The sequence below is a fragment of the Triticum dicoccoides genome, chromosome 3B (assembly GCF_002162155.2).
Source record: "Triticum dicoccoides isolate Atlit2015 ecotype Zavitan chromosome 3B, WEW_v2.0, whole genome shotgun sequence".
Taxonomy (NCBI): domain Eukaryota; kingdom Viridiplantae; phylum Streptophyta; class Magnoliopsida; order Poales; family Poaceae; genus Triticum; species Triticum dicoccoides.
In genome coordinates this window covers 813,620,858-813,643,185 of record NC_041385.1, presented here as the reverse complement: position 1 = coordinate 813,643,185, position 22,328 = coordinate 813,620,858, and the positions used below count along the sequence as shown (strand labels likewise).

The following is a 22,328-nucleotide window of genomic DNA, read 5'->3' as shown; positions in this document are numbered from 1 at the left end:
GAGCCACTCTTCGGCACATCTTCACAAGTCCATTGACACCACAATGGATGGCAAGATTCAAGCACTTGATCTCTTTGTGATGCTCCACTTGAACTTGCACACAGCAATCTTGATGACGATCACCACTTGATGTCATCCTTTCCATGGGTTGTATGATATCTTCCTCTTGACGCAAGCCCATGGATACGTACCTAACCCCACATACAACTCTCACATAGACCATGGGTTAGTACAAGAAGTGTAATGGACAATGCTTACCATACCATGGGATCACTTGATCCCTCTCGGTACATCTTCTACGCTTTGTGAGTTGATCAACTTGATTCACTCTTGACTTAGTCTTGATCAACCTTGAATCTTTGCAACTCTCTTCATTTGGATGATGTCTTGAAGGTAAACATGAATGATCACACAACCTTCTTCTTCAAGACATGCTTGCAATAAGCTCAACACTCGCATGACCAATCTTTGGATAATTCCTTAATAGCACCTTGGTCAACTCAAAAACTCCTTGAAACCAACACATGGACTTCAAGAAAAACCTATGGACAAATCCTTCAAATACAACTCAAGACAACCATTAGTCCATAGAGATTGTCATCAATTACCAAAACCAAACATGGGGGCACCGTATGTTCTTTCAATCTCCCCCATTTTGGTAATTGATGACAATCACTTTCAAGAGAGTTTATATAAGGAATTATGCATCACCATGCAATGCAACAACTAATAGTGCATGCGAATGAGATGCAAATGCTAAGGAACAAAAACAAAGCAAGAAGAGATAACTCTCTAGACTTCTCCACAAAACTCTCTGAAACTTCTCCCCCATTGGCATCGATTGCCAAAATGGGTGAAAAGCTTAGAAGGCCAATATAAAGAGTGTTCCTCCATAAATTGTGTATCTCTCAAAAATAGAGTGGAATGCAATACACATATCCAATGGTAAATACTTGGAGGAAGACAAAACTATATTGAGGCCCAAAGATTGCAAAAGAGTGATATGCCACAAAGACATAACAAAGAGAGAAACAAGCAATCGAGCAATCAAAAGATACCAATTGAAGCAAGCAATCAAATGATATCAATTGAACCAACTAGACCAAAGATCCTATGAGCCACATGAATGAAGGATATTATGATATGAGCAAAAGAGTGTTCTAAATAAGCTAGAGAAGCTCCCCATGATTTGTGCACACATAAGAATATTTGTATTTGGATACAAAGTGCACAAAATAGGATCATAGCTCCCCCAAAATCAATAGAAACTTACATCCAGTGCAAGTGAGGATATAGGAAACAAAGCCTAGCGCTTGCAACAAGCACATGGTTGAGCAACAAGTAAAAGAGGCAACTTAAGAATAGGCTCAACCAAAATGATGTGTGTGAGTCATGGCGAAGCACTTGAGAAGACTAAAAATAGGATGAGCATTAAGCATCAACATAGTCTTGAAAGAATGAGGCACACGGTGCAAGGCCTATCATTCCCACACACAACTAGCAAATGGGTTCACAAGCTTACTAATAAGCATATAAAGAACCTATGCTTGTGACAACCCGTGGTGAACATAGAAGATGAAAGCCTCATCAAGACGAGGGATACCAATTAAGATGGCAAAAGCCTCGTAAAGACAAGCATGAGGAAAATAATCTTCACCACACAAGAGTGCATCAAGATGCTACAATAGAGGACACGCACTCAAGGCAAAAGATTTCAGGGAACCACCAAAGAAATAACATAAGAAAGACAAGGTGGACGTGAAAGAAAAGATATCTACTAGAGATGTAAGTTCTCTCAAGTGTATAGGGTTCTAGGTAGACGAAATCATGATGATATATATCTACAAAGAAGGATGTACACCCGAAATAGTTACAGCACGAAGGAACAAGATATCCAAAAGGAAGACATACATATACCAATAAGATATTTGCCTGGAAGCATAGCACATGGCTAGATATGGTCTTATTGTATATAAATGAATTCCTACCGCACGAACATCAAAGACATCACAACTAGCAACAAGAGATCATCGTTGGGATGCTTTGAGAAGGGAAACAAGTATCACAAGATATGAAATGAATATCATGCCAAGATGCAACCTACACAAGGTTGAATACAAGAAGGGAAAGCATGAATAGATACTTGTTACCGGGATATCATTGGAAGGATGTAGTAGATACCAATTGAAGGTAGATAGTAGTTCATTGATCATCCTAGATTGACTCCAATATGCACATGGTGACAACACCTTCCTTGTGAGTGAGCCAAGCATCCAATGCATCTCCAAACGTTCCTAGAAGAACAACACAAACTAAACGGTACCCAAACTCATCGGGACCAAATAGTTAGAAACACCAATACATAGGACAAACTCCACAAAAATATGTGCATATAGATATGAAAATGAATTTCATGCACATCTCATCCAAATTGAGACTAGGTGGAGTTTTCCCTATATATTGAGTCAAAGAAAGAAAGCATGCCAAATGAAATACATGAAGTAAACATGCATGCTCAAGACTTACAAAACCCGAAACCAAAAGACAAAGAAATGCCAAGTGAAAAGGATACCAAATGGAGAAATCATCACTTGGAAGATATCATTAAAGATACATCAAGGAATGAGATATCCATTGATACACACTAAACAAAAGATGTCAAACTCCCAAAGAGAGGATGGTTCCAAACAAACCAAGCTCTCAGCAAAGTTTCATGATGGCACAAAGTACCAAAAAGAAATGGCTTGCCTTCCACCAAAACACACTTGATAACGATCACAAGAAGAGTGTTCTGAAGAAAATAGAATAGCTCCCCCCACGAGTTGTGCATTATATAGGATTTGTATTTGAATACAAAATGCACAAGGTGGGATCACCGCTTTCACTATATCTAGAAAACACTAGACAAGAACAAGAAATAAACAAGATCCACAAGTGGTATGGAAGACAATGGGAGTTGACACAATCCTTGGCAAGAGAAAAGGCAAGTAAAACAAAAGCCAATGTAAAGATGATCAATAAATTCTACCACACATAAATGACTACCAATTGTCAAAAGACAAGAAGTAGATGGAAAGAATTCCCGGTGGTAGATAGCAAGGATATCCAACATCATCTTCACACCACACACAAGCAAATTGCAACTTGTAGAGCTAACATGCCACCTAGGAACAAGATAATCTACAATATCAACACTAGGTGACAACATCTCAAATGTACACATTTTCTAGGCTAGTAATATACATAGCATATTACTCCCCCATAATGTGATACCAATGAAGAAAACTTAACAAGAGGCAATAAGAGGATCCAACACGAGATAATCAATAGAATTTTTTGAATTTGAATTTCTCATGAAAGATATACCACCTAGCGACTAGATAATCTTGAAATATCAATACTAGATGGTATTACTCATGTGCACACATTTATAGGATTGTGAGGTGCACAAAGCACACCACTCCCCCATAATGGATATTCCATTAATCTCTCACAAGAGCCAACTAAGAAATAAACAAGATGCACTAAGGTTCAACGAACTACACACAAGTACATGATGTGCAAACCAACATACACAAAGGCAATTCAGAGACACATCATATACACATGCAAGGAACAAAACCAAAACATGCAAAGGGGCAAGTAACTTTCAATGTAAACAATTTAAGTACAAGTTACCGCAAGGAGGCACATTGGATATAAGATAGAAACTTGACGACCCAATTGACTTGGCTTGAGACAACAAGAAAGATGAAGTCCCCTTAATTCTTCATAATGTAGCCAAGTCTCCAATGACCTCCAACACCACCTATTGATTAAGTTTGGGCTTGTTGGTCCCCAACCAAGTTGGGGTCCTAAGAGGTTAGTCACAATAGGTTTGGCTACCCAAATGGTTCTTTGCTTGACACCACTTTGAGTACCAACAAACTTGGCAAACACATTGCCAACCTTATCCTTACCAAGAGAATAGATATCATCAATAATAATTGGGTTGGATAAGTTACCACTAGTGCATGAAGAAGCGACGTGACCTTTCTCACGGCATAAGTAGCAACGTCTACTCTTCACTTTCTTCTCACTTGATTTCTCAATTTGAGAAGCATTAACTTGAGTCTTCTTGGGAAGAGGCCTTTCTTCAACTTGATGTTGAGCATGAGATTGAACTTGTGCCCTCTTCCCTTGTTGCTTGACGCTAATGGCCTTCTTCTTCAATGGGCAAGATCTAACATGATGCCCTTCGACTTTGCACTTGAAGCAAACAATCTTGGCCGAATTATTGACTTGTTCTTGGCCCTTCTTCTTGTTCAACTTGGACTTCTTCTTCTTGTTGGAGTTGAATCCAAGTCCACCTTTGTCATTGGGGGATTTTTGCACACTCAAGATATTGTTGAGTGTGGCCTTCCCTTCATGACACTTTTCCAAGTCTTTCTTCAAAGAAATGACTTGGGCCTTGAGCTCTTTGATTTCCTCTACATGGTTAGTCTCAACACAAGTACTGGAGGAAGTATAAGCTTCATCGTTAGAGCAACAAGGCAAGGAAAGCAATTCATCACAAGATGTACCAACATTGTGAGTAGATGAATTACAAGGACTAGCACATGGCAATATACTATTTTGACTAGAAGTAGTGCTAGTATCCACATGAGGCTCACTAGATGTTACCTTAGCAATCATGGCCTCATGAGCTATCTTTAGCACACTATGGGATACTAGAAGATCATCATGAGAGCTTGAGAGCTTTTCATGACTTTCTTCCAATTTCCCATAATTGCAAGGTAGCACCTCAAGTTGAGCCCGTAGCTCAACATTCTCCTTCAAAATGGATGCTTCACAAGTAATAGAATTAGTAGCACAAGCATCATCATTAACAACAAGAGGAGAAGGCAACTTGGCAAGCTCTTTTAAATAAGAAGCTTCAATTTGAGCATGAGACTCGGTGAGTTTGATGAGCTCACCCTTGATGACCCTTGAGCCATTTTCAAGGTGCTCAAAATCCTCAAGGAGTCTAGCATGAGCAACTTCAAGCTTAGCATTTTTAGTTTCAAAAACATTGGCCACCTCAAGAGCTCTATCAGTAGATTCCTTCACTCTAGACAATTCTAGAGCAAAAGTCTCCTCAAGAGATTCCTTGGTGGTTTGTTCATGTTCAAGAGCTTGAGATAGCTCTGCGATCTCATTTGCGTAATCACGCCCATGAGCTTCCATTTTCTCAATGGTGACCTCATGCTCCTCGAGATGAGATTCCAACTCCTCAATATATTTCTTGCCCTCAATGGCAATGGACATAATTTACATGAAGTTGGAACGAGCAATTTTATTTTTATGAAGAGCTTTAAAAATCATCTCCCCCTTAGTTTTTAAGGAGGCAACGTTATCATTCTCTTCATCATTATCCTCATCATCATTAGCATCAACATCATCATCAAGAGACATATTGGGGTACAAAGTAGGAGATACCTTTGATGCCTTAGCCATAAGGCAAAAAGCAATAGATGATGATGTAGGATCCCTTGAGGCACCATTAAACACCACATCTTGTTCCATGGAGTGTTCGGTTTCCTCTACATTGTTAGCACAATAATTCAAGGAAATAGATGCATTTTTATCATGGCAACAAGACATAGTAAGCATATCATCATGCGATTTAGTCAAGCAATTTCTACATGATATGCAAGGACTATCAACACAAGCATGTGAAACATTTGGAGTGCTCGAAGTGTTAAAGCCCAAAGAAGGAGCATTGCAATAATATAGTGATGAAGGATCATCCACAGTAAGCATACTAACATCATTGCAATGACCAACACTACTCACCATATCATTTCCTTGTGGCAAACCACATGTAGGTGAAGTAGAAGAAGTTGAGAAGACTATACGACCGGAGGTGGAGGGAGAACAATCATCCCCACAAATATTGGACACACCATATTTATCTTGAAGCTTTGTTCATAACTCATGAGCATCCCGGAACGACATGAGTTGAAATATAACTACATTGCTCAAAGCATCGAAAAGCACATTAGAGGCTTGAGCATTGAGATAAGAGTTTTTCTCATCCTCTAAAGATAATCTTTGGGGATCCTTTGGAGGAGAAAAACCCATATCTACAATTCGCTCTAAATTTGGGTCCATGACCCAAAAGAGATTAAGCATGCGAATTACCCAAACATCAAAATTTATGCCATCGAAACTAAGAGTGTCAGAGAATCCTAATCCTCTAGTCGACATCTTTACTCTCTAGGCGGTTAAGCCCAACAAAGAGAGACGAGGCTCTGATACCAATTGAAAGATCGTGGATGTCGCCTAGAGGGGGGGTGAATAGGCGCTTTAAAATAATTACGGTTGAGGCTTGAACAAATGCGGAATAAACCTAGCGGTTAATTTGTCAAGCACAAAACCTACAACAACTAGGCTCACCTATGTGCACCAACAACTTATGCTAAGCAAGAAAACCTACTTAGGTGATAGCAAGATATATGACAAGAAACAATATGGCTATCACAAAGTAAAGTGCATAAGTAAAGGGCTCGGGTAAGAGATAACCGAGGGACACGGAGACGATGATGTATTCCGAAGTTCACACCCTTGCGGATGCTAATCTCCGTTTGGAGCGGTGTGGAGGCACAATGCTCCCCAAGAAGCCACTAGGGCCACCGTAATCTCCTCACGCCCTCGCACAATGCAAGATGCCGTGATTCCACTAAGGGACCCTTGAGGGCGGTCACCGAACCCGTACAAATGGCAACCCTTGGGGGCGGTCACCGAACCCGTACACTTTGGCAACCCTTGGGGGCGGTCACGGTACCCGTCAAATTGCTCGGGGCGATCTCCACAACCTAATTGGAGACCCCGACGCTTGCCTGGAGCTTTACACCACAATGATTGAGCTCCGAACACCACCAACCGTCTAGGGCGCCCAAGCACCCAAGAGGAACAAGCTCAAGGGTACCAAGCACCCAAGAGTAATAAGCTTCTCAACTTGTAACTTCCACGTATCACCGTGGAGAACTCAAACCGATGCACCAAATGCGATGGCAAGGGCACACGGAGTGCCCAAGTCCTTCTCTCTCAAATCCCACCGAAGCAACTAATGCTAGGGAGGAAAATGAGAGGAAGAACAAGAAGGAGAACACCAAGAACTCCAAGAACTAGATCCAAGGGGTTCCCCTCACATAGAGGAGAAAGTGATTGGTGGAAATGTGGATCTAGATCTCCTCTCTCTTTTCCCTCAAAAACTAGCAAGAATCCATGGAGGGATTGAGAGTTAGCAAGCTCGAAGAAGGTCAACAATGGGGGAAGAACACGAGCTCAAAGGATAAGGTTCATTGGGGAAGAAGACCCCCTTTTATAGGACCTCCCGAATCCAACCGTTATGTGCTCAGGTCGTGCACAAGCGGTACTACCGCTTGGAGGAGCGGTACTACCGCTTAGCACGGCCAAAACAGCCCAAACGAGAGAGAAAACACGAGATTTTGGTACTACTGCTCTGGAGCGGTACTACCGCTGCAGCCTTTACCAAAACAGCCACAACTTTTGCAAACGGACTCCGAATTCAACGAAACCAAGTTTGTTGGAAAGCTAACGACATGGGCTAACACAATATTGATATAAATATCAAGAATAAGCAAATGAGAAAAGTCCCATAAGAAAATGGTGAGAACCCTTCATCGGATAAGACCAGTAAAACCTCCAACACCGAAAACATCATAGAAGACGCATGCGAACTCCGTTTTCGACGAACTCAAGCTTGTCATCAAGATGACCATAAGCTCTAAGACTCAAAAAGATAACAAAACAAGAACCAAGAAGCATGATGCAAGGATGCAATGGTTTGAGCTCTCTACTAACGATACGATCAAGCTACCAACTTGAGAGCCCCCTTGATAGTACGGCAAACGATCCTATAACTCGGTCTCCCAACTACCACCACAAGACCGGTAAAATAGAAAACCTATCAAGGGAAAACCTTTGCCTTGCACATGGTCCACTCGAGCTAGATGAAGACGATCTTGACTCCCTCAAGTTGGACCACCTTTCTTGATTGCGTTGGCTCGATGAAGACTAGATGATTGCTCCCCCATAGTTCACTATGGGTGAGCCACTCTTCGGCACATCTTCACAAGTCCATTGACACCACAATGGATGGCAAGATTCAAGCACTTGATCTCTTCGTGATGCTCCACTTGAACTTGCACACAGCAATCTTGATGACGATCACCACTTGATGTCATCCTTTACATGGGTTGTATGATATCTTCCTCTTGACGCAAGCCCATGGATACGTACCTAACCCCACATACAACTCTCACATAGACCATGGGTTAGTATAAGAAGTGTAATGGACAATGCTTACCATACCATGGGATCACTTGATCCCTCTCGGTACATCTTCTACGCTTTGTGAGTTGATCAACTTGATTCACTCTTGACTTAGTCTTGATCAACCTTGAATCTTTGCAACTCTCTTCATTTGGATGATGTCTTGAAGGTAAACATGAATGATCACACAACCTTCTTCTTCAAGACATGCTTGCAATAAGCTCAACACTCGCATGACCAATCTTTGGATAATTCCTTAATAGCACCTTGGTCAACTCAAAAACTCCTTGAAACCAACACATGGACTTCAAGAAAAACCTATGGACAAATCCTTCAAATACAACTCAAGACAACCATTAGTCCAAAGAGATTGTCATCAATTACCAAAACCAAACATGAGGGCACCGCATGTTCTTTCACCCACCTGTCACATCCGAGACCGACATCGAGACTGGCGCCAAGACTAGTGTTGAGACCTAGACTGGCACCGAGACTAGCAAAACCATAGAACCAAAACCGAAGAGGAGATGTCGATGCCCAAACCAGCTCCTCCCTACTAGTCTAGTGGTCACGGAGGTGGACGACGGCAATTTTGAGCCAAAACTGCCTGTGGAAGCGCGTTCCTACTATGATAGTCAAATAGGCTGCATCGTACGCGCGTGTGCCACCATCAATGATGAGAAACTAAAGAAGAGGCCAAATATGAAGCACTCCCTCCTAACCCTGCTGCACCATATATTCTTGTTCCCGGGCCAGGATGAAATCCAATATACTGATCCATAAAAAGACCCGACAATGAAGAAGATAAATAAACGCGCCATGACCAAGTTTAGCGACACGTTGGCCGCCTGGAAAGTAAGGGTGAAACGTGCCATCGACAAAAAGGAACCCTACTCCGAGATTATAAAGGATAATCTGACAATCACGGAAGAGCAATTTCAAATATTCAAGGCAGCTTGCGATGCCGAAGATGCCAAAAAAGTCAAAGTACATGAAGGGGCTTCAATAGAGGAACATGGGGTGCCACCACCTCGGAAGTCGTGGTTACGCAGGGAAGAGGTCCATATGGGCCAAGGAGGATGCGGAACGCGAAAGTCTGGGCATCCTAGACCCCTTGGCAGATTCACCGTCCTGTAGGAGCATCACGTCCTCAGGGGCCCGTACCGTTGGGAGCCAGTCAAGAAGGTTTTCAAGACGGACCCGGTCACGATGGAGTTCATGAGTCTGCTGGTAATTTTAGTTTCTGATCAATTCGACTGCATGTTTAGTCATATTTGTAAATGATCCTTGTTCCTTTTGCAGAGAGAGTAGCACAGGATTGCGGCTGAAAGCTGTAAGTGCATATATTGCCACCCCTAGTTGATTTTGGAGTATTAACGACAAACTTGGTTGAGGGACTAATGTGTTTGTGAGAATTGCAGGATAACACAGGTAGTAGACCCATATTGATTCGGTTTACCTACCAGAGATGACCCCTAAAAATGTGTGAAGACATTGAAGAAAATGGTGGTCTGTGAAGATATTCACATTGAAGACTATGACATGAGAAGACATCGCATGAAGACTATGGAGTACGAAGACATAGTTGTTTCGTAGTTTCCTTTTCTTCTTTGTTGAGTCATAGGAACCACCGTATTGTTAATTGGGGTCGAAGTGAACAAAGTCAGAGTGACTGAAGTGATGCTCAACCAAATCCTATGTCTTTGAGCGAAGACAACGAGAGAAAATCTTATCGAGAGCTGGATGAGTCAGCTTTACTTGTAGCCCAAGTCAACCTTCTGCGTGTGTTTGAAATCTGACCATTGGACACGTGTTAGTTCCTTAGTGACCCATGGTCATTTTGGACAAATCAGGTCGGATTGCCTCCAGGCTAGAAATAGCCCAGCCCCTACACCATAAATTGGTGGCTGCTCAGAGTTAGTGCACGCTTTTGTCGTTTGAGAGCAACCCACCTCCGAAGCCTTTAAGAGAGTAATCCTTGCAAGGCCAAAGCCCAAAACACCCAGAGCCAAAGAGTGTTAGGCACCACTGAAGTCTTTCTGTCCGCGTGATCTGAAGACATATTACACTTGAGGACTGTGAATCCTCCAACCGGTTAGGCGTCGTGTTCTGAGCGTCCAAGAGTCATTGTGGATTGCCGGTGAACGAAATCTGTGAAGGTTTGGAAGTCTCCCTTGAAGACTTACCAGAGTGATTGGGTGAGGACTAAGTGTTCTTAGCTCAAGGGGAATAAGGTGATGACGCGGTCTTCTGAGTTGAATCTCAGCCTCCCTAACCATAGATACAGTTGTCACAACAATTGGAAGTGGTCCAACAAATCCTTGTCCTCTCCGAGCAATTGGTTCTATCTTTCACCTCTCTTTACTTATAGTTTGTCTTCGTCAAGTCATTGCCCATTTGTCTGATCTGACTGACTTCACTGAGTGAAGAAAATTTACTGTTTGGCTTCATACTATCTTCCATCCTGATCCTTACTACCTAGCTGCTGATAGTCTTCGTGCTTTCACTTCATTGCTTACTTGACTATGGCTTGTCTAGTGTAGTCTACCTTCCGCTGCATATCAATAGGTTCATTTCTATTGTTTGGCTTCAAAGCATTCGTGTTTTGAAGACATCCATAAAAATCGCCTATTCACCCCCCCTGTAGTCGATTACTAGCACTTTTAAAAGCAACTCGCCGTCTGAGGCGTTGGCGAGGCCCAAGTGGGACACCCCATTCAACCGGGCGTTGAACATATTGAAACAACTCCCAGTGGACACTCGACCGTCGCATGGACACGTGCACGGTGTCGGAGAAAACACCACGTGGAAGAAGTACTACGGTGAGACCATGGAGGAGAGAAAGGACAGACGGAGGTTAACTGAAGAAAACATCGACAAGAAGGTTGAGATTGCAGTTGAGAAGAATTCAGCTAAGACAGTCGCAACAGCGGTAGCTGCCCTAAAATGGGAGTTGGCAACTAAAATGTGGTAGTTGCCCTAAAATATGGTGTCTTGGTTCCGACTATCGTCAGTTGGACCAGGCAAAATCCAAATAAAGATGCAGCGGAATTTCCCCTTGCTGACTTCTTCAGGAGCAGCTCGACTAGTGTTTCACCAGTACCTGCACCAGCACCTGCACCAGCACTAGCACCTGCTCCTGCACCGGCTCCCGCACCTGCTCATAGCATCCCGTCCTCCGTCTCGGACATGCTCGTCGGTGCTTCGTCTTTGGCTGAGCTCGACGCCCTCACGGTACCTGTCACACTGTCCCTCTTCAATAAATGTATAATCTCCCATTTCCGTTGCCTTTCGGATGTCTCACGTCGCAGACATGTCTTGCAGGACGACGCTCCGTGCACCATATTGTATGACATCAACGGCTAGAAGGTGGACATGGGGAAGGCGACGATAATGAAGTCGAAGGAACAATTTTTTCACAGCCGGCCGATCCCCCCTCACGTCTTCAAGGATTCCGTGGCCAGTGTCAAACCGGGCCACGAGAATTTGGCTTCTCCGGTACTAGGGGGAGATGACGACAAGACCCCACGGTGGCTTGGCGATTGCAAGACATGGGTCCTGTTGTGGCCAAAGAGTCTGCTTCGTCTGGAGGCGGCCAGGAGCATACCAAAGACCATGCAACCTCCGCAAGGTATGAACATCAGCACCCCACCTACCCAATTAGCGTCGCCTGTCGTGTTGGGTGATAGCGGACGGCGTGGGGAAGAGGCTCCATTAGTCGCTGATGACGTCGCCATAGATGAGGATGAGGATGACGATGACACTCAACAATATCTCAATACTGGCGCCATTGATGACGGAGATTGATGGCTCAGCAGTATGAGTACTCAGGGTTTGAGCGTCATGAGTCGGTGCCTGAATTGCCGCCTCCGGAGTCTGAACGTACTATAGACAAACTTTCACCAAAGAAGCATCGGAAGAGAGCGAGGAAAGGCAACAATAAAGCTGTTGCTATGATCCAGCCGCCTCCGCAGCCTCGGGTTCAAGACCGTATACCTGTACGCAGTGCGGCGAAATACCATATCATCAGTGAACCAATCCTACCTAAGGCATTGGTAGAGGCCATACGCGATGACCTAAGGAGACTTCATGACGATGTGCTGCGGAGAGAGAAAAGCCTAATCACCTCGGAAAATCTAGGATACCCACTCTACGTGGTTAATGTGCCGTGAAAAAGGTTGTACGTCGACTCATTCCCCGCGGAGAAGTTCTTCCTTCGATTTGATTACATCTTCGACATGTTTCACTTGAAGAAGCTGGATTTTACGTTTGTTCACCTTTATGCCTTGTAATGAACTTCATCATTGGGATTGAGCAGATACCTTATATTTGTGTCGCTGACTCGTACTCATGCACGAGGGCTTCTTGGCAGTCTGCGTAGAGCACCGTGAATACGCGAGGGACTACATCGTCGATTTCATGGTCGCCATAAGGACAAGGAGACAATTCTCATGCCTTATCATCCCCTGTAAGTCATCTGCGTGGATATCCTTCCTTAGATTTCAATCATTCATTTGCACGATGGAGGCTAATTAATTTGAGGTGTATTTATTTTGCGCAGCCACGGGCGCGCCGTCCTCATCATCCTTTACCCCCGATACTCCCACGCTCTTTACTTGGACTCATCAAAGAACATGAACAAAAAGGATTACTCCCACATCAAGTATGTTCTTGACAATGCTATCTTTTTCTACGGCGTACGGGGTGGAGAGATCAAGGCCAAGAAGACTAGGAATGGCAGGCCCGCCTTCAGCCATAAGACCGACTTCTGCTGCATCTAGCAACCGAGTGATACTCTTAGTGATGGATTCTATGTCCTACACCACATGCTGGAGTATAGACGGGATCAGCACAACCTTTGCATGTCACCTACATCCGAGGATGCCCATATTCTGCAATGGGCAAGGAACGTAGGAGATATCGAGGATCATCGGCTTCGAGCAGAGTTCTATCACATCTAGCTTGAACTTGCCCAAATCATCATGAAGGAGGTCCTCGAAAAAACAGGGTTGTTCTACGAGGAAGGGCAAATGTCACGGGAAGACGTCCGAACACGCGTAGCTGCTCAGCGTCTCGACATGAAGCCTTTGACTAAGCTCGGGGACTATCTCCCTGACTTGGATGGATGGCACGACATGTTGGAGTGATTGTCATATATGACAATGTGTCCGTTTAGTCCATACTTTCTGTATGACGAAACTTTGAGTTATGCACGACGAAACTTTATTTGTGATGTAATTAAACCGTCCTCCTCGACTAGTGAAGATCACTCTAGTTAGGGCATTTTGGGTACGATGAACTTTGTTATTTATGCTTATGATATGTTGCTTCTATTTTTGCCAAGTCTGTCTCTTTCTGTTGCTTAACTATATATGTTGCATATCATCGACTCATGTGATGATGCAGGTGCATAGATCATCGGTGGCGAAGAAGTGCTATGCCAGGAGTATACAACGAGTGGCCGGAGTGTCAGACCCAGGTGTACCGGTTTCCGGTTTCTGAGCGACAGCCAGTAGTTAGTTTAGGTTCATGCTAGTGCGAGAGAGGGATACGAACTCATGTACTGCATAGTTCCGCTGTCACTCATAGTGACAGCTCTTCTCGTGTATATCATTGCTTAGATGGATATGTAGTTGCAAGAACTTGTATCGCTATTTTCGAGATGATGACGAGAGACCATTTTGTATTGGATGATGATTATGATGATGACATGATTTGATGCTATGATTACATTTGTATGTGTATGACATACTAAAGATTATTGCATAAAGCCTGTTCAAGTACAAATAAAAATGCAGAAGAAAAAAAACTAATAAAACTAACAATAGCGAGGGGAGTAGAGTTAGCAGCAGCGCGCTCTTACCAGTAGCGCGCCCTAGATTAAAGCGCTGCAAACATTAGCAGCAGCGCGTTGTGCTAAAGCTCGCTGCTGATAACCATGTATAGCAGTAGCGTGGGTCAGCACGCGCTATTGATACATGTTATCTTTAGCGCCGTATCAGTAGCGCAGGGCCACGCGCTACTGATACACCTAAAACGAGCGCTACTGCTAGGCTTTTCCCTAGTAGTGCACTGCTATCGCCGCCGCCACTCACACCACCGGGATCCCGCCGCTCCTTGCCGTCGGATCACCGTCGTGATGTGTGTCCCCGCTGCCACTCGAGGGAGAAAGCCTAGCCGTCGCCGTCATAGCCCACAGCACAGGCTTCACCCGGCGTGATCTCCGACGGCGGCAGGAGGGAGGGATCGAGGAGAGGAGGCCGAGGGCAGGGGTTGGCGACGCAGGGTAGAATACACAGATATATTTGGGGGCAAATATTCTGAATGTTTTGAATTCCATAACAATTGTTCTTTCTTACTATTCATCCGGTGCATGTGAATTGGGAGCAGCTTTGAATATCCGTGACCAGGACACCAAGAGCCTTTTTAAGCCAGACCAGACCAGACCGTGAGCCTCCACCCACTCTAGTAAATGTAGCACCCCGTGTCTTCTTACGGTACGCGTCGCGACGTTGAGTCTCAACAGCACTGAGTGAATAGCAAAAAACTATCACATTACGGTCATCGTTCCAAAAAACTACCGTTTTTTAATCTTTTCAAAAAACTACCACAAAATTGTTCTGCTGTTCCAAAAAACTAACATGTCGCACTGATGACTCCTTTGATTAACTTTAAACGTTATTATGATAGCTCGGGTCCACTCCTCAGGGTTGACCGTTAGATTTGACCATTAGTTTGACCATTGATAGGTTATGACAGGTGGGGCCTAAGTATTTTTTAGCAAACATGTCCATGAAACAAAATATAAAAACAATTGGGTCCCTGAAAAAATAAAAATAAAAGCAATCCCGTCCTCCCAGGGAGCTCGTCGTCGGAGCCGGCCAGCACCACGCCGGCGAGCTCGTCAGGGCCGTCTAGCTCTGGCCGTGGCCGGCGGGAAGCAGCAGCCCTGGCGGGCTAGAACAACCCGAGCTCCCTGGCTGCTCCCCGCCCGAGCTCCCCGCCTGTGCTCGAGCTCGCGGCCATGGCCGGCGGCAAGCAGCAGCTACTCGCGTCTGGCGCTGCCCAGGCTGCTGCTCACGAGCGCTTTGGCGCCGCCCGGGCTGCTGGCCACCGGAGCCAACTCCGTGGTGCCGCTCACCCGCCCGGGCTTCTGGTCGCCGGAGCTCCTCATGGCGCGGGCTGAGCACGCAGGCGGCGGCGAGAGCCTCCCCATGGCGCGACCGACAGTGGTTGTGGATCGAGATGGAGGTTGCTTCTTTCGTGCTCCGGCGGAACAGCGAGTGGCTGGAGGAGCCCGTCATGGCGGCTGCGGCGCTGCATGCGGCTGGAACTCGTGTTCCTGCTCCTGCTGAACGTCTCCACGGGAGAGGCCGGAAGGAGCCCGTCGTGCCGGCTGCTGCGCGCGGCCTGAGCTGCTGGTCTCACGGCCCATGGCGGCGGCGGCGCTGGCTGTAGTTGCTCGGGAGAGAGAGAGATAAGGGAAGGTCAGGGAGAGAAGAAAGAGAAGGGGAAGGAAGAGAGAGCCTGACATGTGGGACCCACATGTCATCTAACGGTCAAACAAACAGTCAACAAACGGTTTATTTAGGAGCGGGCCCGATCTGTCATAAACCAGATCAATTTTAAATCAGATGGTCATTTGGGTTTTTGAAACAGCCAACCAATTTTGTAGTAGTTTTTTAAAAAAATAAAAAAAATGATAGTTTTTTGTAGCTATAGTCCGTAATGTGGTAGTTTTTTGTTATATACTCCAACAGCACTGCTCCACCTCCTCCTGTCACCACACCATTATCGGTCCCAGTATGATCCTGTCGGTACTTATTAGGTAATCAGCCACACCTGGTCATTAGAAATGAAAAAAAAAACAGGTACTTATTATCTTCCTCTCTCGTGTTCTCCATATAAACCACATACTCCGATCTTCGTTTCGTCAATAGTACGTACGCGTACCTACCTTGAGACGAAAGATTAATGGCAGTGTAAGCAGCCAAGGAGGGAGACAAGTCATAAGTGTGATCGATCTGGCCGTGGCATCTTGCCATTAACTAGGGCGCGCTGGGCCTGGTCCACTCAAGTGGGGTGTCAGTTTGTGACCCATTTTTATGCTCAGAAAGGGTAGAAATCACTGTTTTGACCTGAGGGCGAAATCAATTCACAAATTAAACTGTCTCGGAACCCTTTTGTGTGACGCCCGACATCTAGACATCACACTACACTGACCAGCGTGGCACCCCTGGACCCGTACCGAGCAGTGCAGCGCCTTTGATCTAGGCGCCACACACATAATGTGCAGCGCCTAGACGCTGCACATGCACTTACTAACTGTCGCGGACATCTGTTTCTGATGCCTGAAAATTGCCAAGTCAATGTGTAGCGCCTGAGTGTTAGGCGCTACACTATACAGTGTAGTGCCTGACGTCTAGGCGCTGCACTATGCATGACAAGCAAGGAGTCCGGACGATGGCGATGGGTAGGTAGACGGAGTCACACGAGCCCGTACGTACGCCCGTATCCCTTTGGCCACTCGGTCGGCTGATCGATCGATGGGCACTGACAGCTACGGATCATTGTGCACGAAAGCCTAGACCCAAAAAAATGAAATGAAATTTGTCTTCCTTCTCTAGCTAGCCTAGCTTTAAGCCCATATCGCTAGTAGCTGCGCGTGCATGCGATGCGTGTGTGTACATATATGTACCTAAGTCCTAAATCTGCCAAGAGTTATGTCATCCCTGGGACACGCATGATCGCCCTATGTCTGGCTAGCTAGCTAGCTAGCAGTAGCACCAGGCTGACCATGACCAGCATGCATGCAGCTGCAGGATAGTTGAGGAAGCTAGCTAGCCAGGTCCAGGCGTGCCCGACTGCACAAGCAGCTAGCGGCAAACTGCGATTGGCACTGCGGCACTGCGTCTTGTACTTGGTAGTGGCGTGGTGGATAGGAGAGAGCGAGAGGTTTAAGCTGGCCCTTGCTTGCTTGGTCCGACCTTACATGCATGATCCTCACAACCTAGCATTACGCGCCCATCGCCTTGTTGATCAATCGTGCAGCGCCTAGACGTCAGGCGCTACACTGTATAGTGTAGCGCCTATCCTCAGGCGCTGCACACTGACTTAGTAATTTTCAGGCACCAGAAACAGATGTTCGCGCCAGTTAGTAAGTGCATGTGCAGCGCCTAACGGCTAGGCGCTACACATTACATGGGTGGCGCCTAGCCCAAAGGCATTGCACTGCTGGATGCAGGGCCCAGGGGTGCCACACTCGCCAGAAGTGTGGTGCCTAAGATCTAGACGCTGCGCAGTATAGTGTGGCGCCTAGATGTCGGGCGCCACACATAAAAGGTCAGCTGGGTGAACCTTTTTTCCGGAACAGTTCATGAATTGATTTCGTCCTCGGGTCAAAACAGTGATTTCTACCCTCAGAAAGCAACATTGCGCTGGGCCTGCGGTCACCTTCTTTTTTTGGGAAAAAAATCAACCACCGACTTTGAGTGGACCTTTGAGGGGACTCTGAAATCTGCCAGCCAAATAATTAAACAAGTACTCCCTCGGTCCCGTAATGTAAGATGTTTTTGGCACTACACTAATTTTAAAAAATATCTTTCATTATGGGACCGATGGAGTACATATCACTGTCAATCTCTTTTACAATGTACACGTTGTATGTATTTCCTTGGTTTTTATTTACTCTGCATATTACTTTTGTCTTAACTAGGAGGGCAGTCCGAGCAAATGTGTGGGCGTCGTCTTTATAGTGTACTCTCTATTTTATTATTTAATATTATTTGAAAGATCTTTAACATATTGACTTATTTGGTTATTTACATTAATACGATTTTTAATTAAAATAGCTCTAATTCCAAGGAATGTATATTCATGTAAATTTGGTTTTATATGTAGTTTATTTCTGTTTTATCCTTCATTTTTGGAAAGTTATTTAGAAGTAAAATGTATAAACTACATTTACACGTCAAACTGTTACATTAACAGATCTTAAAATATCTTATTCATGTGAGATTTGTCTAGTAAATTTATTTGTTAAATTTAACTGGTTTAATTAACTATGAAAGAACTGTGTTTTTTTTTTGCAGATTTGTTTTTAACAAAGCTATGTTGCAAAAGCTACATATTTTATTCTTATCATGACTACACTATTATTTGATTTGTTTGCAAAAATATTTGAAGTCGAGTTAGGCTCTCAGGTGTAAAGCAAGCATTCGAACATAACATCTTGATACCTAAACAGTAAAATGAGAGAGCAATGATTGTCGAGCCTTATCTCCCCGTCAATTGCATCCTGCAACAAAACATAGAGGTCTATTCTTAGGTTTCCTTGATGTCTTATGATCTAGTCCAGGCTGAACTGTGAAATACATGCAAGGCAATCACAACAAATGCATCAATTGGTTGATGTATTGTTGTAGTTGATATCGATGGTACTCAAGCATTGTACTCCCTCTGGTCCTTTTTACCCTGCGTATTAGATTTGTGTCAAGTCAAACTTTGCAAAATTTGACCAAATTTAGGTTAAAAATATCAACATCTATAATACTAAATATATAAAGTATGAAACTCCATTTCATAATGCATCTAACAATATTGATTTGGCATTGAGACCGTTGATACTTTTTTTCTATAAATTTGGTCAAAATAGAGATACTTTGACTTCAGACAAAACTTATATGCAGACTAAAATGGACCGGAGGGAGTAACATGCTTTCTCTTGCAAGTTGCACCTTCTGTTGATATGCATGGTTGTTTTTTCTCTATACTTGTCTTCTCCATAAGGAAAATAGTAATGAATACCTGCATATCCACAAATTTTGGATGGTTCTCAGATATTATTCTAGGTATCATATTCGTGTTCTAAGCAATGATGTCACTTCACTTCCATTTTGCATTGTATCATTGACATTAAGGGCCTCCACTTCAGATGTTGTCTACCATCTGTCTCTTATTGACTGTTTTTAATTTCACACCAAGATAGTCATTCTAAGTATTTTTACTAATATATTATGTCTAGCCAATGTACTCCCACCGTCCAGAAATACTTGTCGGAGAAATGCATAAAAATGAATGTATCTAGAATTAAAATACGTCTAGATACATCCATTCCTGCGATAAGTATTTCCGGACAGAGAGAGTACTTTGAAAGCCTTCAACGATGTGGGGATTTATTGTCTTCCTTTATCTATTGAAGTTGTAACCGCAACTATCCAGTTCTGACCTCGTTTCCTTGTCATATACTCCCTCCGTCCACGAATAAGTGTACTTATAGTTTTTATCCTAAGTCAAAGTTTTAAAACTTTGACCAACTATATACAAATAAGTAGTAACATATATAATATCAAATTGATATATTATGAAAATACATTTCAAAACGAATCTAGTGATACTAATTTAGTGTCATAAATGCTGCTACTTTTTCCTATAAAGTTGGTCAAAATTTTAAAACTTTGACTTAAGACAAAAGCTAGAAGTACACTTGTTCGCGGACGGAGGGAGTATGTACAGTTGTTCCCAGCGTGGCTTGTGCCCCTCTTCTTGTAGCAGCCTCAATCCAATGGTAATTTTCCCTTTCGCTTTGAATACATAAGGTTCATTGCCATTTTTCTTTCTTCGTTAACCTTTCCCCCCCTTGATGTGAATTCAAACATGGAGTCGTACAATATGATTTTTTTTCCCATGTAGTTTTTTGACCTTTTTTTTTTCCTGTTTTTGTCATGAGCAATTCACTAGGTAAGCCAGTGGCTCCATTAAAGGTGGCAAGTCAACATGGCTTTGTTGGCAGTATCCTCCAATGGTTTTGGGTTTGTTCTCCCTCTGCCGATGTTATTTCTCCATACAAAAAAATTGCACCACGTCATTCACCAAGTTAGTTTTCTAAAACCTGAAATGTTTTTTTTGCGGGGACTAAAACCTGAAAATGTTAATCTCAGTTCCTGTTGATAACCTGCTCCAAACAATGGACCTTTATATAATAGGCACCATATTTGATTTTAGAGTTGGATGTATGAATATGCAAAATTTGGACCTTGATACATCTTAACTTTTTCCTCTTGGTAGATTCTTATTTCATCATCAGGAAGACGAGGCCTATGGAGATGAGGAGGCTGATCGGCGGTGCCGCCGACGGGTGGCAGAAACCCCAAGATGTTTTACCGACTCTGTATCTCGTACTTGCTCATATGGGTATGGGTTGTGTGCATACACACATAAGGTGTGTATATGTAAACATCTGCTATTGTGCTGTGTTAAAAAACTTCATTAATATGAGTTATATAAATTTTAATAGAAAAAACAAATATTTATTATGAAACTTCATCAGAAGAAGCAAGAAACAAACATAATAAAAATGGCATCAACCAAAAAACAAATTAAAACCAGAAGTTGGCATTGAGCATTGCTTGGGGAAGCATAGGAAACATACGACATGTGATACCGGAGGCTTCTGAAAGCATCCAACTAGAAGTTGGCATATAGCAGGCGCTGGAAGTCGTTGAGAATCACAGCCTCCGTAGACACGAGGATGCGCACGCCGCCGCTCCCGCTGACGCCGTCCATGAGGTAGACCATCCCGGCGCGCTGCTGCACGGCGCGGTGCATCACCAGGGGCTTCCCCCACCCGAAATCCACGTCGTATACCGGCATGCCCAGCCAGCTCACCACCCTCAGCTCCGTCTCCGGCATGCTGCTCGGGGGCTGCTTGCTCTTGCCGTTTATCTCCAAGTAGTCGATCGCCGAACGCACCAGCTCGTCGTCCATCCTGCCGACCGCGCCACTGATCCGGTGGGCGACGGAGCCCAGCTCCTCCGACTCGATGTCCCGCACTCTGCCAGCGGCGCCCAGGACGATGATCCCGTTCCCGAAGTAGCGGGCGGGGAGCGGCGGCCGAAGGGCGCCCCGGATGTTCGCCGGGAAGGTGAGGCGCGTCCTCGCGTCCGTCGGCAGCCGGCGGGCGGTGCACATGGACCTCCACACGTGGGCGCTCACGGCGCAGAACGTGCTCACGCGGCCGCCGTCGCCGCCGCCGGTGCAGGCGCGCTTGAGGGCGGCAACCTGGTCCTTGGAGAGGACGAAGATCTTGTTGACGACGGCCCCCGACGGCTCGGCAGATACTGCTAGGCTCAGCTTCGGACAGGAGAACACGGTGAGGGCGTCGGGGTGGACGACGGGTGGGGAGCGCGCGCGGAGGAGGGCGCGGTCGTGGCATGGGAGCTCCAGCACCGCCGCCGCCGCGTCGCCGTCCCTGCAGAAGCCGGACCACGTCTGGAAGAAGTGGACAGCGCTCACGGCGTCGATGGCAACGTGGTGCAGCGCCGTCCCCAAGGCCACCCCGCCGCATCCCATGAAGGTCACCTGGATGGCGCACATGATGGACGGCGAGTCCTCAACGCGGGGAACAAAGAGCCTCCTTAGTTCCGGCGACGGCTGGAAGTCGACGAAGCCGTCCACGGTGAGGTCCGAGCGAGCGACGACGAAGAGCACGCCCTGGCCGGCGCAGTCGATCTCCGGCTGGCCCTCGCCGTCCACGCCCAGACGGCCGGCGAGAGGGTAGAAGGGCACGAGAGCCTTGGCCATCGCCGCCTTCAGCCTGGCCACGTCGAAGAAGTTGCCGACGGCGCCGGAGTGGGGAGTGTAGAAGTATACGTTCGGCGTGTGGCCTCTGTTGACCATTTTGAGGTCGAGTTGGGAGAGCCAGAGGCCATGGCTAGGCGTCTCCACGCTCGGCTTCACCATGCACGACTCCAGCACCTCCACCTCCTGCTGACCCACCACACCCATTTTCCTTCTACTCAGCTCAGCTGGTTGAGTGAGAACTGAGAAACTGAGAAGAGGAAGAGACACGGGTCGACTTCTCTTGCTCTCACACTCCCCTTTTATAGCCTTGCTACCGAACAAAATAATAGACTGTACTGAATTATGTTTAAATATTTATTAATTAGACAGCAATAATAGGACATTTTTGTACGTGACAGCAATAGGACATTAATAATAGACACCGTGTA

The 22,328-nt window shown here is 45.2% G+C and overlaps 1 protein-coding gene across 1 annotated transcript; it reads right to left on the bottom strand.

The window, feature by feature from the left end:
- Positions 1-20,682: 20,682 nt before the first annotated feature.
- On the bottom strand, positions 20,683-22,156 carry LOC119282421 (putrescine hydroxycinnamoyltransferase 1-like). Its single transcript, XM_037562656.1, has one exon. It carries the CDS (start codon positions 22,102-22,104, stop codon positions 20,785-20,787), a length of 1,320 nt encoding a protein of 439 aa, XP_037418553.1. The 5' UTR covers positions 22,105-22,156; the 3' UTR covers positions 20,683-20,784.
- Positions 22,157-22,328: the final 172 nt, after the last annotated feature.